Source organism: Anabrus simplex, chromosome 1 (genome assembly GCF_040414725.1).
Source record: "Anabrus simplex isolate iqAnaSimp1 chromosome 1, ASM4041472v1, whole genome shotgun sequence".
Classification (NCBI taxonomy): Eukaryota; Metazoa; Arthropoda; class Insecta; order Orthoptera; family Tettigoniidae; genus Anabrus; species Anabrus simplex.
The window spans coordinates 286,983,037-286,997,142 of record NC_090265.1 but is presented as its reverse complement, the minus strand read 5'-3'; the positions used below and the strand labels follow the sequence as shown (position 1 = coordinate 286,997,142).

The 14,106-nt window shown below is 39.6% G+C and overlaps 1 protein-coding gene across 4 annotated transcripts in view; it reads right to left on the bottom strand.

The window, feature by feature from the left end:
• LOC136887289 (DNA polymerase epsilon subunit 3) overlaps window positions 1–14,106 on the bottom strand; it is a 71,856-nt gene that overhangs the window by 46,966 nt on the left and 10,784 nt on the right. The window contains exons 2-3 of one of the 4 annotated variants that reach the window (XM_068231071.1): window positions 6,115–6,340; window positions 2,517–2,791 (exon numbers count right to left, since the gene is read on the bottom strand). In XM_068231071.1, the coding sequence (XP_068087172.1) occupies window positions 2,517–2,791; window positions 6,115–6,254 (415 nt within the window). In that variant the 5' untranslated portion in view covers window positions 6,255–6,340. Of the gene's footprint in view, window positions 1–2,516; window positions 2,792–6,114; window positions 6,572–14,106 lie in introns of those variants that run through there. The other 3 variants (XM_068231073.1, XM_067159793.2, XM_068231072.1) reach the window with 3 other exon arrangements.

The window sequence follows — 14,106 nt, the reverse complement described above, 5'->3', positions numbered from 1 at the left end:
AAGAAGATCTTGCGTTGTGTTAGATTCAGTTTCCCGTAACAAAGGAAATAATTCTTCAAAGTGAATATACCACTCATTTCTGAGTCACTATCGGCATTGTCATCGTCTGTTGAGGTTTTACTCTTGCTTGACCCTAAAGAGATAATAAAGTCTTCAACATAATCGTGTGTGAGACTTTCTTTCTCCCAAGCTTTAATTATCTCGGATTTCGTGTGTCTCACAACGTTGCTCCAGTCCTCCGCACTTATACGGCCTACGGCTTCGAAAATAAGTCTTTCAACTTCCGAAACTGTGAAGAGTCGGTTATTCTCAGCTGCATAATCCTTCACTTGGGCCCCAAATCAGTTCTATGGCGTTAAAATGGCAATGGTATTGTGGAAGGTGAACTACTTTATGTCCATTCCTTCTGGCTATTTCATCCACCACATAAAACGGGCACTGCGGCTTGTTTTGTTTCAAGAGATGCATAAGATCCCCCTTCCCCATGTCATCGCGAACCGAAATATTGTACTCCTTCAACCACTTAATCAACTCATTCTTTCTAGCCGCCATTGTTGGTGCTTTGTCAAGAATGACTCCCTAACATTACAAACAATTTCCCGGGCCTGGCTCCTTAGTGGAGTACCGCGCCAGAAGGGCTTTCTTCTCTTGGGAGCTTCAACCCTTAGACGTGGGTGTCGACATGACAGAATATCAAATTCACACATAGACCTAAAATTAACCTACTATATAACTACCGAACGAAATATTAAACTAAGCTACTATATAATCTAGATCACCTCTTACACACACTATTCACTACAATATAATGCACTACACTATTAAAAATACCAAACAATACAGTTATAAACTCTACACTACGAAATATAAACAAACAACAACCTAGCACAATGACACACAAAGACCGCGAAAAGAACTGAGCACAATCCAACACACAGCTGATAGCACGTGGTTACAGTAAACAACAGATCGACAACACTGCTAACTGGAACTGGAGTCTAATGCACTCTATCGGAGCGATTGGCTTCCTATGACTGGCTGTTGATTAATTCACTTACCCTCCGCCAAAAGGCAGCACTCAAACGTCAAGTCGAAACTCATAATAACTGAACTATAGCCATTGTAGGAATTTCTTCAAATATTGAAGCCCTTCCCCTGAATTTGAAGAGACTGGACATATTACGCTGTTTGAGCCTTAGCCCTTTACCTGGTGTTTTGACATTGACAACAGCCCACCAATCTATTATTATTTTGATATATGAAGCTGTTTCTTTATAATATGGTAGCTTACACTTTTCACCTAACACTTTCAGCCCTTCTATAACACTGTCATTGAAAACTTGTAGGGTTAACTTTACACTCTGCCTTTCAAACGATGAAGGACTTAATGCTTTGAGAAACAGACCATAACCATATTTTATGAACTTTTCATGCTCAAGATCATTATAATTTCTTAATTGTAAGAAAAGAAGCACACTGCACTGCACTGTTATCTTCAAAATCAGGGAAGTTCATGCACATATTCTCATCCTTTCGATTTAACCAGTTATTGCGAATACATTTGAGCAAGTGAACACTATCAAACACAAAGAAAAGTGGTCTGCTCTCATCAGCAGGATGTGGATAAACACATTTCAATTCATTTTCAGGTGAAAAAAATTGCATGCATTTTCTGTTTACAGAACTATTATCACTAACAACACAAACAACTTTAAACCCTGTTTCCTCTAAACCTACAATAACTTTTCTTACTACACCACGCAAATATTCTCCAGTAATTGATTTTACAGGTAATATGTGAGCTACTTCTTTAAAATCAGATAAACTTGAAACCATAAAACAATAAGCACCTGTTGCTAACTGCTCATCATTGAATGCTTTGCCAACAACATTACCACCTTTATAGTCCATTAATGGTTTAACACGAATTTCATCTATCAAGCACAATGAACTTATCCAAGCGATTCCAACTGAGGTGCTCCCATGACCCCGGCCGGTCCCTGCAGCAGCCCCGAAACTTTTAAAGACATGGATGATCTGCAAATCTAGGGGTTGAAGTTTGCTTGTGCAGTTGGTTGGAAAGAATACCAACACCACATATTGCAGCAGCAAGTTATGAGTATGAGCCAGGCACTGGTTGTGTTATCCTACCCACTCAGTGTGCTCCATACAAAATTTTACTGGATTAAATATCACTTGCGCCAAGCCAAAATATTTTTACTTAATAAAAACAACTGGAACAGCTTCCCATTTGACAGAGTATATGGGAGCAGCCTAAGAATATTCCTAATTAAGAATATTCAAGAATGCAGCCTGTTCTAGTGGTAAGATTAGTCTTCTAACTAGTCATGTGTTTCATTTCCTGGTCTATCAAAGCATCTTGTCATTGATTTGGAGGTCTAGGATTTAAGCTCACTTCACCTTTATCTACAGTTCTAAATTATGAGAAAAGTGAAAACAGTTATAACAATCAACTAACAATTTTTTACTTAATTCTAATATTTTTTTTTACTTACTTCCTAAAGCTTCTTCCAAAGGTTCAAGAAATTTGTTCAATTCAGTTTCCTCAATAGCTTTCAATACATCCTGTCCATTAATAGTTTTACGGTTATTCTTTATTGCTATACTACTGGAAGCAGCAGTCAAATAAAGTACAAACACTGAGGCTGCTTTACCAATTGCTGTCCTAGCTTCTTTGGCCACATTCACACCATCAGGAAGAGTTTCCTTAGCAAGTCTTGTCACAACAGTGTTTGGTAAACTCAAGTCTTCAAGACGTTCTGCCATGATACTGCAAATTAGGCATAGGAAGAAATTTAAAAATCAATGAGGTACAATGTACAATCATCAACATGTCAGGTAAAACCATGGGACAGTGGGTAGAAATCATTCTACAATAGTTTGACTACAACAATGTGAAGTAAGACACTACAATGAAACAGAGATCTTACAGGGAACAGGAGGATGGATTAGAATGTGAATCAGCAAACTGGAAAGTAATTATTCACAGAAAAGAAAAATGCATTGAAAATTCTACAATTAGAAACACGAGGAAAAAAATGCCTATCGTAAATTATCAATATTGTACGAGGGTCATTCCAAAACTAATGCATCGAACACTTGCCAGGCTGAGTGGGTCAGATGGTAAAGGTGCTGGCCTTCCAAGTCCAAACTGACAGGTTCAAACCGGGCTCAGTTCAGAGGTATTTGAAGATGCTAAAATATGCCAGCCTCATGCTGGCAGATATACCAGCACATAAAAGGACTCCTACGGGACAAAATTCTGTGAACTTGGTGTTGAAGAAAACCATAGAAGTAAAACCAATACCATTAATCAAGAATCATATATTTTTACAAAACCAATTTTTATTCTATACCTAGGTCATTTCTCTACTACAGGGTGGGTGAGAAGTCCCTGTACCCCTATAATTGTTTAGTATCAAATGTTATTTAGGTTATGTTACGTATTAAGTGTCAATATATTTGTATGTTCTCCATCATGCTGTGAACACAGTTCTATACATCTGCATGTTGTTCTTGATATATTTCTGAGCATGTCCAGTGTTATAGCGAAAAATGTATCCTCAACAGCATTGTGCAGTTCTTCATTTGTAGCATAATGACATGCAGATACATGCGTCTTAACGACTCCCCATAATGAGTTGTCAGGTGTGGTGAGGTCAGGACTTCTTGGTGGTCATTTCAAGGGAGCTGATGTTGCTAGCGAATAACGGCCCTTTCACCGTCATGGGAAATGTTCGTTTAGGAACTCGCGCACCAACAGAGCGCAGTGAGCAACCATACGCGTTCTGTGAGGCCCCTTTCCTCAAGTTAGGGCATTAACCAGGTTTGTAACACGTGTAAATAATATGTGCCATTCACAGTCCCTTCAGAAAAAGTACGGTCCAAGCAGATGAAATGAAATGTCGTATGGCTTTTAGTGCCGGGATATCCCAGGACGGGTTCGGCTCGCCAGGTGCAGGTCTTTCTATTTGACTCCCGTAGGTGACCTGTGTGTCATGGTGGTGGTGGTGGTGGTGATGATGATGATGATGATGATGAAGACAACACATACACCCAGCCCCCGTGCCATTGGAATTAACCAATTAAGGTTAAAATCCCCGACCCGGCCGGGAATCGAACCCGGGACCCTCTGAACCGAAGGCCAGTATGCTGACCGTTCAGCCAACGAGTCGGACATCCAAGCCGATGTTGTGATGTCATCGCTGCCCATATCATTACGTGGGGCGGATTCCTTTCCAACTCTGTAATGAGGATTCTTCAGCCCACACGACAACATTTCTAGCATGTGAGCTGACATAAATAGCACATTCATCTGGAAACAACCTTGGCACGGCTCACTGCATTTGAGAATTTAGTTAAAGCACGACATGCTAAAACAGGCTCATTCCCGTCTCTATCCGATAACTCATTTACGAACATCTGTCGAAAAGGTTTGCAATGAAGGTCTTTTATAATGTAATCTCTCATTGCTATCCATGGTATACCGAGTTCTGTAGCATGTTTACGTATTGGCTTCATAGGAGATTGTTCAATCGAAGTCCAGACTCTAGCACGTTTCTGCTATCTTCTTCCTTCCACTCTGCGACCTGTTTTTAACACTGCCTGAGGCAAAAGCACGTCTGTCCCAATTGATAAATGTTGCATTTTGCAGTGAACCTTATTAAATCTTTCCTGGAATGCTCCCATAATCTGCCCTGTCTGCTTGTGTGTTCACATTCGTGCACCCACACACTTGCGACTAAACCACTCCTCAATAGTGTAACTCTTACCGCTCACATATGCCACAAACTTCACACTAACACTGCGACAATATGTATTCCAACAGTAGATTCCAACAATTAATAAGAAGTAATATAGCTACCAACCTGCATAACATAGCATAAATAACATTCCATACTAAACAATTACAGGGATACGGGGACTTCTCGCCCACAATGTGTATTACTACATCCTTTAGGCACATTATGTCACTTCTCTATATAATCTCTGTTCTTTTTAGATGCCTTACACCCACTAGGATTGAGCACATGTATGCTTGTACAGTAAAAATCCAATCTGGTATATATAAACCATTGTGTAATAGCCACAAGGGAGTCGTTATCTTCCAATCTCTTTCTGTGAAGTGAATCTTTCTGTTTGGTGGTGGTGATTGTTTCAAGAGGAAGTAGAGCCGGGCAATCATCCTCATTGAATCCTAATTAGAGGAAAATTGAGAGAGTCTGACCTTTTGAAAAATGAAGGAATCAACAACAGGAAAGCAAAGACCGCAAAAAGTGGAAATGAAAGACTCCCCAGACCTCATAAACTTAACATCTTCGAGGTTGCAAGGAAATGAGTTGATCAAGGGAAGTCAGATATGAAAGATAAAAGTGAGGAGCTAATCAAAGTAATAGTAATCAGGAGGAGGCCAATTCAGGGCTGTAAGACGTGTGACAATGTTGCCCATCCTAGTTGGTGGATAGCATCCTTGATTTTCTGACCGATGTGTGGTCAAGCATCATCGTGTAACATCCACAGAATCCACCCATGGCAAAACTTTTTCAACCCCAACTGTTACAGTATTCTGGACATACTTACCTCCTGAAGTACCAAGTTCGAGCAACATTTTCATCACAGTTGCCATGTAGTTAGCACGCTGTACATTATCAAGTGTGAGAGGTATGCACTTTTGCCAGTACAAGGAGAATTTTGACATGCCTATTGTTGCCCAATATTATCTGTGTTCAGCGACTTACTGCACTGCGATCAGCAGCGTCATACACTTGTTTCAACCTCGTGCGATTGTTTCTCACAGCCTCACTGCCCGGCTCCTTGGCTGTATAGACACTGAAGTCGCCTTCAGTTCATTTATCTGGCTCGGGGGGGTGTGTGTGTGTGTTCGTACCATCCTCAAAATCCCTGCAACTTACACACCACACCTAATACTTGTCGTAGGTACGCCATCCCATACATAACAACTCTTGTAAAACCATGTCCAAACAGGTAGGTCACCATGGGCTGTGAGGCGGGGCGGAGCCTCACGGCAACCCCCCAAAAAGACACATACTAACACAGCTCTATTCTCTTTATCTCACCTAGACAAAGACAAACCTTGTCGAGCTGGGCTTTGCGATGACCGTCCGACCAGGCCTCCAGTGATTTCCACCTCTTCGGATCGTTGATGAAGCACGAGGATGAACGCCATGACGTGGCTTCAGAAACTGGAAGCAGATTTCTGTCTTAACCAACATCGATGTCTTGATGTAGAGGAACAAGAGCTTGGGTAAGAATAGTATGTTGAATAGCAACGTGTACTACTATGTATTCTTTCATCTGCCTGTAAAATAAAGTTTCTCCATGCAAGATCTTGTTTCATTATTTTTTAAAGGTACAATATACTTATAACACATGGTGCCAGTCATCATTGAAGGGCCTGCCTTACAAATGCTGCACCACTCTTAGTAATAAGCCATACAAAACGCACCCTGGGGTGTACAAAATTCCCTGTACTTGCAGCAAGGTATACATTGGCCAAACCTTCCAGTTCCATTGGTACTCATATCAGAGAAAACAAAGTCAAAGTTACCCGTCTCCCCTAATCTCGAACACCATAGATTAGGGAGAGGGTATTATTTATTGTAATTGTTTCATAATCTGCGATACATGCAGTATACAAAATTAGGAGTAACCTGAAATAACTATTGAAATTGCTTTGGTACACTCAATGAATATTAATATAAACACAGATGATTAGAAATTGAACAGAGAAAGAATAACCTGAAATGAATATTGGAGTTGCGTTGATAGATGGCACTTTGAAAGAAAAACCGAAAAATCTATGAATATTAATATAAAACGCAAACCAAACCTAATAAAATCTCAATATTGCCTTTTCAGACTATTGAGAAAAACAAAAAAATTAAAATAGTATTGTCTTTTCTAATACAAGAAACAACTTGGACAAAAATGCAAATGTATGCATGACTGGATGGAGTAAAAGTTATACTTCTCCAGATATTCATTAACCAAGTAATAAACTGTATCAGTAAGGAATCTCGCTTGACTGTTCCAGAATTGCTGATATTTTGAGATTTAAAACATGCTCTTGCTCATAAATTAAGGATAATATGACCTTTTGGTACCACGGGGCATGACTTTGTACTAAACTAGTGCTGAGAGCATAGATACAGTCGAACATGTAAGAAATAACCAATGCACACATGTGATGCATAACTATTCTTTTGAGCATATACACAGGTTTCAGTGTGGTATGTGATGACCATGCACATAGATACTGTACATACAGTACAATGGGTAGATGTATTGTGGATCAGGTTGTTGAGCAGCTGTTGGGAGATGGTCTCTCATTCTTGCACCAGTGCCTGTCATAGCTCAAGAAGATTTGTGGGAGGGGAAAACATACACCCATACATCAACAGAGAGAATTTCAGGCAGGCTCAATGAGGTTTAGAATATGGGAATGGGTAGGCCAGGCCATTCATCTGGTGTCTTCTGTTTCATGATTGATCGCAGCCCAATGTAATGGTGCATTGTCATCCATTGGTAGGAACGTGGGACCCACTGCACCCCTTAAAAGGTAGATGTAATTTTGCAGATTGACATCCTGGTACAACAGATGTGTTGCAGTTCCCTGAATAATGCTGTTTATAGCAGCGAGATACCTCGTTCATATTGCACGCCAGATGATTGCGTGACAAAAATTACTCTTGAGAGTATACTTGGAGCAGTCAGTGAAGCGAACCTGGGTCCACTCTATACCAGGCATTTCAGGCTCCTCTGTGTGCATTGACCAGTGGAATGCAAATTGTAGGCCTCCATGCCCGTTGAGTCATCTGTACACTGTGTGTCCAGGACCAGCTGTTCCAGTGGCAGCAGCAAGGTGCCCCTGCAGTACTCATGCACTTATGGTGAGATACCTTTCTTGTACACTGTAGATGTTCTCTGCTGTACTGCCAAGATATATTTCATGCCTGGTGAGATGACACTTCATGGCATGTGTAGCTCCCGTGGTACGCCCTTCTGCGTTCGGCCAGCCTCTAATCCCGTCTCTATCCTGCCCCTCATTATATCATTATGCGAGTTTTGAGCCATTTCCAACTCACAATCACCACTGACAGCAGAATCACACCTGTGAGTCATCGGTCCAGTTACAACGCCACCATCCATCTGACCAAGATCACAGTTACTGCAAGGTGTTTGGTACAGTGATTTCAAGCCACAACATGCACCCCAAAGTTTTGTTTGCATCTGGTTCAGAATTAACCTAATTTATGAGCATGTGTGTAAGGCATAAACATTATTTCTACCCATATAGCTAGGCTTATTTTTTGAAAATTCTAAAAGCTTGCAGCCTACCAGTGCAAGCAAGTCTTTTCCTCTTGTACTGGCAGTAATGAACAGTATATCTGAGTTTTATAACATTACACATTGTTTTGAACATGAAGGTGTTTGCACGGTTCATTTTATTTGAATTTTGCTAGGTATCCAACTTAATGGCTAGTTTCTGCAAAATTTATAAAAATTCTGCTGGGAAGTATTACTTCATAATTCTGTGCCATATGTTGTGGGGAAATAGATCACTCTTGCAGTGCTGACAGGACCTATTTAACCAGTATTCTGAAGATAAATAGTCCCTTACTGCTTATATGAACTAATTTCTCTGTATGTTTCTTCAGAGTAAATGTTCATCTATTCTCATTGATTGTATCCTCTCCACTGCAAATGTGCAGTTCGAAGTCAGTAAACATGACTTTCTCTCTTGTGTGCTATCTCAACATAATAAAATGCACAACATAAGGACTTCATTCAGATCAAAAGTAACTTAAATTTAACATAAAAAATAGTTATGACTATTACTGGTTTTGAAGGAGAGAGTATCCTTTCATAATTACATAACAGTAACAGGATACAAAAGTGATATGGAGATAACCTGAAATTGAATAAATAACCAATGAAAGGAAGAGTGTATACATAAGAATATTGAAAAAATGTAACTGAATTATTTACTTGCAAAATGTAAGACAAAGTACTATGGTACAATCTAGTATGTGTGAAGATAAACAAGTTGGCAAACAAAACAAAGTTACAGATAGTTGAACTGCAGTGCCTGGTAAACTGAATGATGAAGTTCAGTGGTATCTCTTTCACAGTGTAATGGAGTTTAACTTATTTCAGTTTAAGTTTAAAAAAATCTAAGGGTACCTTTTGCCCAGAGAATCACAACCTGTTTGAGCATCAGAATCTGGATGCATCACATGCTGTAGAAAACCCTCATTTCCTGCAAAACATAAATAGGAAGAACGCAGAGTGCTGATGGTTTGGAAGGGAGGCTGACATATAGGAGAGTAATATTAAGGAGAATGAAGAAATAAATAGAGATTTTAGTTGTTACCTCAAACTAATTTCAAATATATTATCTCAAATAATGACAAACTATTCTATTGAAAGTTTTGACATCTAATTAATGGAATGTATCTCTTCATTACAGGATACGCAGGAAACCCTGTTAGATGTTTCCGTCCCTGTTGTGACACATCTCACTGCGACTGCTGGCTGTGATGATTCTGCAGATCACGCAGAAGGTGAAGTTTCACCTGTTCTCTTGTCTTAGTCTCCTGCAAATAAAAATTCACAGTCAGCAGTTCAGCATCCGCATGCGGTGCCACAAATTGTGAGAGGAGGCAGAGTATCCAGATCCAAGTCATGTGTTTTTCCTGAGCATATAAGGCACAAAAAGAGGAACAGGCTGGGAGACTACACTGCCAGCAAAACAGATTTCAATGATTTTAGATGCCAACTCTTACTGGAAAAGTATGAGTTGGAGATGGATATTTTACGTACAAATCTTCAGGTGGCAAAAACAGAATTGGAAATAAAGAGAGCCATTTTAAACAGAGAAAGTAATAAATAATTTCCATTTCAGTGAAAGAATGTGTTAAAACTTTATTTACCTTTCTGCCACTTCCATAAAATGTGTATTTATGAGTGCAGCTCTGACTGCATTTCTCCCATTTCCTCTTCCTCCTGCAAGTAGTTCATCCTCATCTGCCTCTGGGTACATTCTTGCAATACTATCTTCATCGAGAGGTGGGGGATCATTTTCTCCTCTCTCCAATAGTAAGTTGTGGAGTGCAAAACATGCAGTAATGCATTCTAAAGTGGGAGATCTTTGCCTTCCCAGTCTGCACCAAAGACCCACTGACAAGCATGGGTACCTTCTTTTTACCACTACAAATGCTCGCTCGATGCAGTTCCGAGTGTATACCAGAGTAGAATTGTACATCATCTCTGGTCAGTCCTGGGATTTACTAAGGGTGTCAATAGAAAATTTGAGCATGGGTAAACTCCATCACCTAAAAGGATTCCATTACCCATTTCTCTATTGACAAACTGAGCACGCAGCCTGCTCATTAAAAATATGGTGCTGTCATGTGTAGATCCCTGACAACGGGCTACAAGATTCCAGAACTTTAATGAAAGTGTACAGACTGCCTGTACATTTATAGAAAAGAAACCTTTTCTATTACGGTACAGTTCTGCATCATTTCCACCTGGTGATATGATGGGAATGTGAGTACAGTCTATACAACCAATCACTACTGGAAACCCTGACATGGCAGAAAATTCTCTTTGTATTTCCAGACATTCTCTGTCAGTACTGGGGGGTTGGATCAAAGTTTCGGCGAGCATTACAATCTCGTGTGTCACTTGCCTAACCACTCTGCAGATGGTTGATTTGTGAACCCCTACCAAGTCACCCAAAACAATCTGAAAACACCCGGTAGCATAAAACTGAAGTGTTATTAGAATCTGGTTCATGGGAGAGAGGGTGATTTCTATTTGTTTGTCTAGAAATTCTTTCCTCAATAATTAACAAAAAAACCACACGCGCCCTTACTTAACCTAAATCTTTTCACAAACTCACTTTCGATACACATAAAAAACAGTTCACGTCTATCATGAAAAATTCGTCTTCTTAATATAATTTCTTCATATTGTTCAAAGATTTCTTCATCAGAAGAATCCATATTAATAAATTACCTGTACTAGACACACACGTGACAACTGACCGGCGAACAGGCCACGGCAGGAGTAGGGCACGGTACGAAAATTACAAAACATAAAACAAGCATGCTGCGGGACAGGCTGAATTTTTATCATGTTGGCTTATTCATTTTAAAAAGTCAGGTTTTATATAGATATAAATATGCCAGAGATAAGTATTTATTTCAAGATTTGGGTGCTATAAATTAATCGTTCCATGTTCAACATTGAGGTTATATGTGAGAATAATGACTACGGAAAACAAAATAGTACGTCACTCAAATCCCATTTTCTACATGAACTTGAATTTATTTATCACTGAAACGTTAAATCAGATGTATTTAATAAAAGAATAGCATCCTTGAATTTTAATGACTGCATGAACTGATTTGAGAATCAGTGCTTGATCAGCATGAATTTGCTGGTCAAATCTGATGGGAGATTGATCGTCGATCAAACACTGATTGCTGTTTCTGCAACTCACATAGGATTGCCAATCAAACCCACACTGATTGCCAGTCAATCTCTGGTCAAACTCTAACTGGCTTTTCTGCAACCAGGAATTAGTATTGTCTTTTCAGACTATCGGCAATACACCAGACTAATAGAACTACTACGACAAAGTAGTTCCATACTATACCTAATGGCTCTAGACTTCAACGAAGTTATATTGTCTAGGTTACCTTAGGCACAATTTAGTTCCTGGCTGACATGTATCACATCCTTTCCTTCCCTCAGTTTCCTACTCCACATTCCCCTAGTAATGTTAAATAATTTTGCGATTCTTCCCGGGTGCATCCATTCTCTGTTCAATAACTTTACAATTGTATACAGCTGATTTTCGTCCTCAATTTTCTTTACATCCTCCTCATCTATAAATTTATCTCGTATTTGCTTTATCTTTGAACAATCTTTTATAAGGTGTGCCCATCCCATTTCTTCAGAACACAGTAAACATTTATTTTCATCTCTGTTTTGTCTGTATGCTTTATTATTATGTATCCCCATATTATTATGTATCACCATATTATACCCCTCATTCCCTTTTATGTTATAATCTCTATATTTATCCTCATTCTCCCACTTACATTACAAAATTCTTCTGATGACCTCTTAGGCTGATTCTCCACGAGCAGGTAAAACGCTGCTGTTCGCCTGCCTGACCGCTCAAACTTTTTGCCTATTCTACACGAGTGGTTGAATTGACGCCTGTAAACAGCGCCAAAAACACTGGCAAAACGCGCAGCCATTCTCCACCAGCGATAAACCTGCCAGCCATATTGTAATGATGGATGTCGTACAAATAGATTGTGTTGTCGGACCTGTTTAACTACAGTTATTAGCAATATTAAAAAAGAAACCTGGTAAGAAAAGACCTTGGTGGGCTCACCCTGCGTTATCGAATCGGCTCACTACTGGACAATTTCATTTAACGTTTTGCGAAAACAGGAGCTATCCGAAAATGTTTTTCCAATATCACAGAATGTCAGCTGCTTCATTCGATGAGCTGTTTGAACTTATTAAGATGCATATTACTAAATGAGTGAAATACTAGTTTAGGGGAAGGCCTGAAATTTAATTCTCAAATGTTTGTATTATTAGTGGTCTTATCGATAAATATTACATAACTCAAATTATATAGAATTATATTTCCGCTCATTTATGTCCCATACATGTTTACCATACCGGCTATGATAACGGAGACATTCTTGAATTTTTGTTGCTAAGTCCATATCAACGTCGAACCAGGAGAAAAGGGGTTAACAGAATATAATGAAAATCGGTACATAGTCGGGGAATAAGAAACTACAGTCTAAGCTATAAACAATTTTATTCACCTTGGATGAAATTGCAGTTTAGGGAAAGGCGCCTAAAATTTATTTTTTAAATACCTACAATAAGTTATTGGTCCTATCGAAAAGTACTGCATAGCAAATCTTAGGGAGAATACAATTTCCGATCATTTATGTTTTATTGCCAACGGCCGTAGCCGTGTTGAAACACTGGATCCCATGAAATATCTGAAGTTAAGCAACATTGGGTGTGGTCAAGATTTGGATGGGTTGCCACGCACTGTTGGTGGGGGGTAAGGGAATGGAGGAGCGGAAAGGAACTGGCTACCCTATCGCACGTAAACTCCGGCTCAGGCACACCTCTGCGGAGGTTCGGACCTGCCTTCGGGCAGAACACACCCTTAACTTTTTGTTTTATTCATTTTTTTGCAAGTTGCTTTACGTCGCACCGACATAGATAGGTTTATGGCGATGATGGGATAGGAAAAGGCTGGGAGTGGAAAGGAAGCAGCTGTGGCCTCAATTAAGGTACAGCCCCAGCATTTGCCTGATGTGAAAATGGGAAACCACGAAAAACCATCTTCAGGGCTGCCGACAGTGGGGTTTTATTCAGTTTAACCACACCGACTATGATAAGAGTGGTATTTCAGAGTCGGAAGAAAACTAAATGTGAAGGCCTACAATATCGAAAGCGCACAACATTCATCAACAATAACATTATATTGACCACTGTTTGTTGTGATGTTGTTGGTCACTTATGCTGCCACTCAACTCCAATAGATGGGATTACTGCTGCGTACAGAGTATAACAGCCCGACTGAATATTGGCAGGAAATATCTCGGAAGTTAGAAAACGTTCTCCTTTAGCATTCCATTCCTCTGGGTCATACATTTCCTGATACTGCTAGTACGTAACACACTGGTTCATCATAGTATTCTAGCTATTCGATCCCTACTCTGATGCACTGTTTTGAATGAGCAGTGTGCACATTTAAGGCAGAGGCTTACTTAGTAGTAGTAGTGGTAGTAGTAGTAGTAGTACCTGGCCTAGAATTACAATTTAGGACTACTACAAATTTAGCACCACAATTCACTAAATAATTCAAAATTCAACCCTGAAAAGAGCCGTTTCTTAAGAAAAGCTTCTTCTGCTTCACTTTTATTACAACTATATTTATTTTATTCCAAATTAGCAGTGAAGAGGGGCTTTGTCCTGTGGCTTTGAGGAAGAATTTGCCTCCAAGTC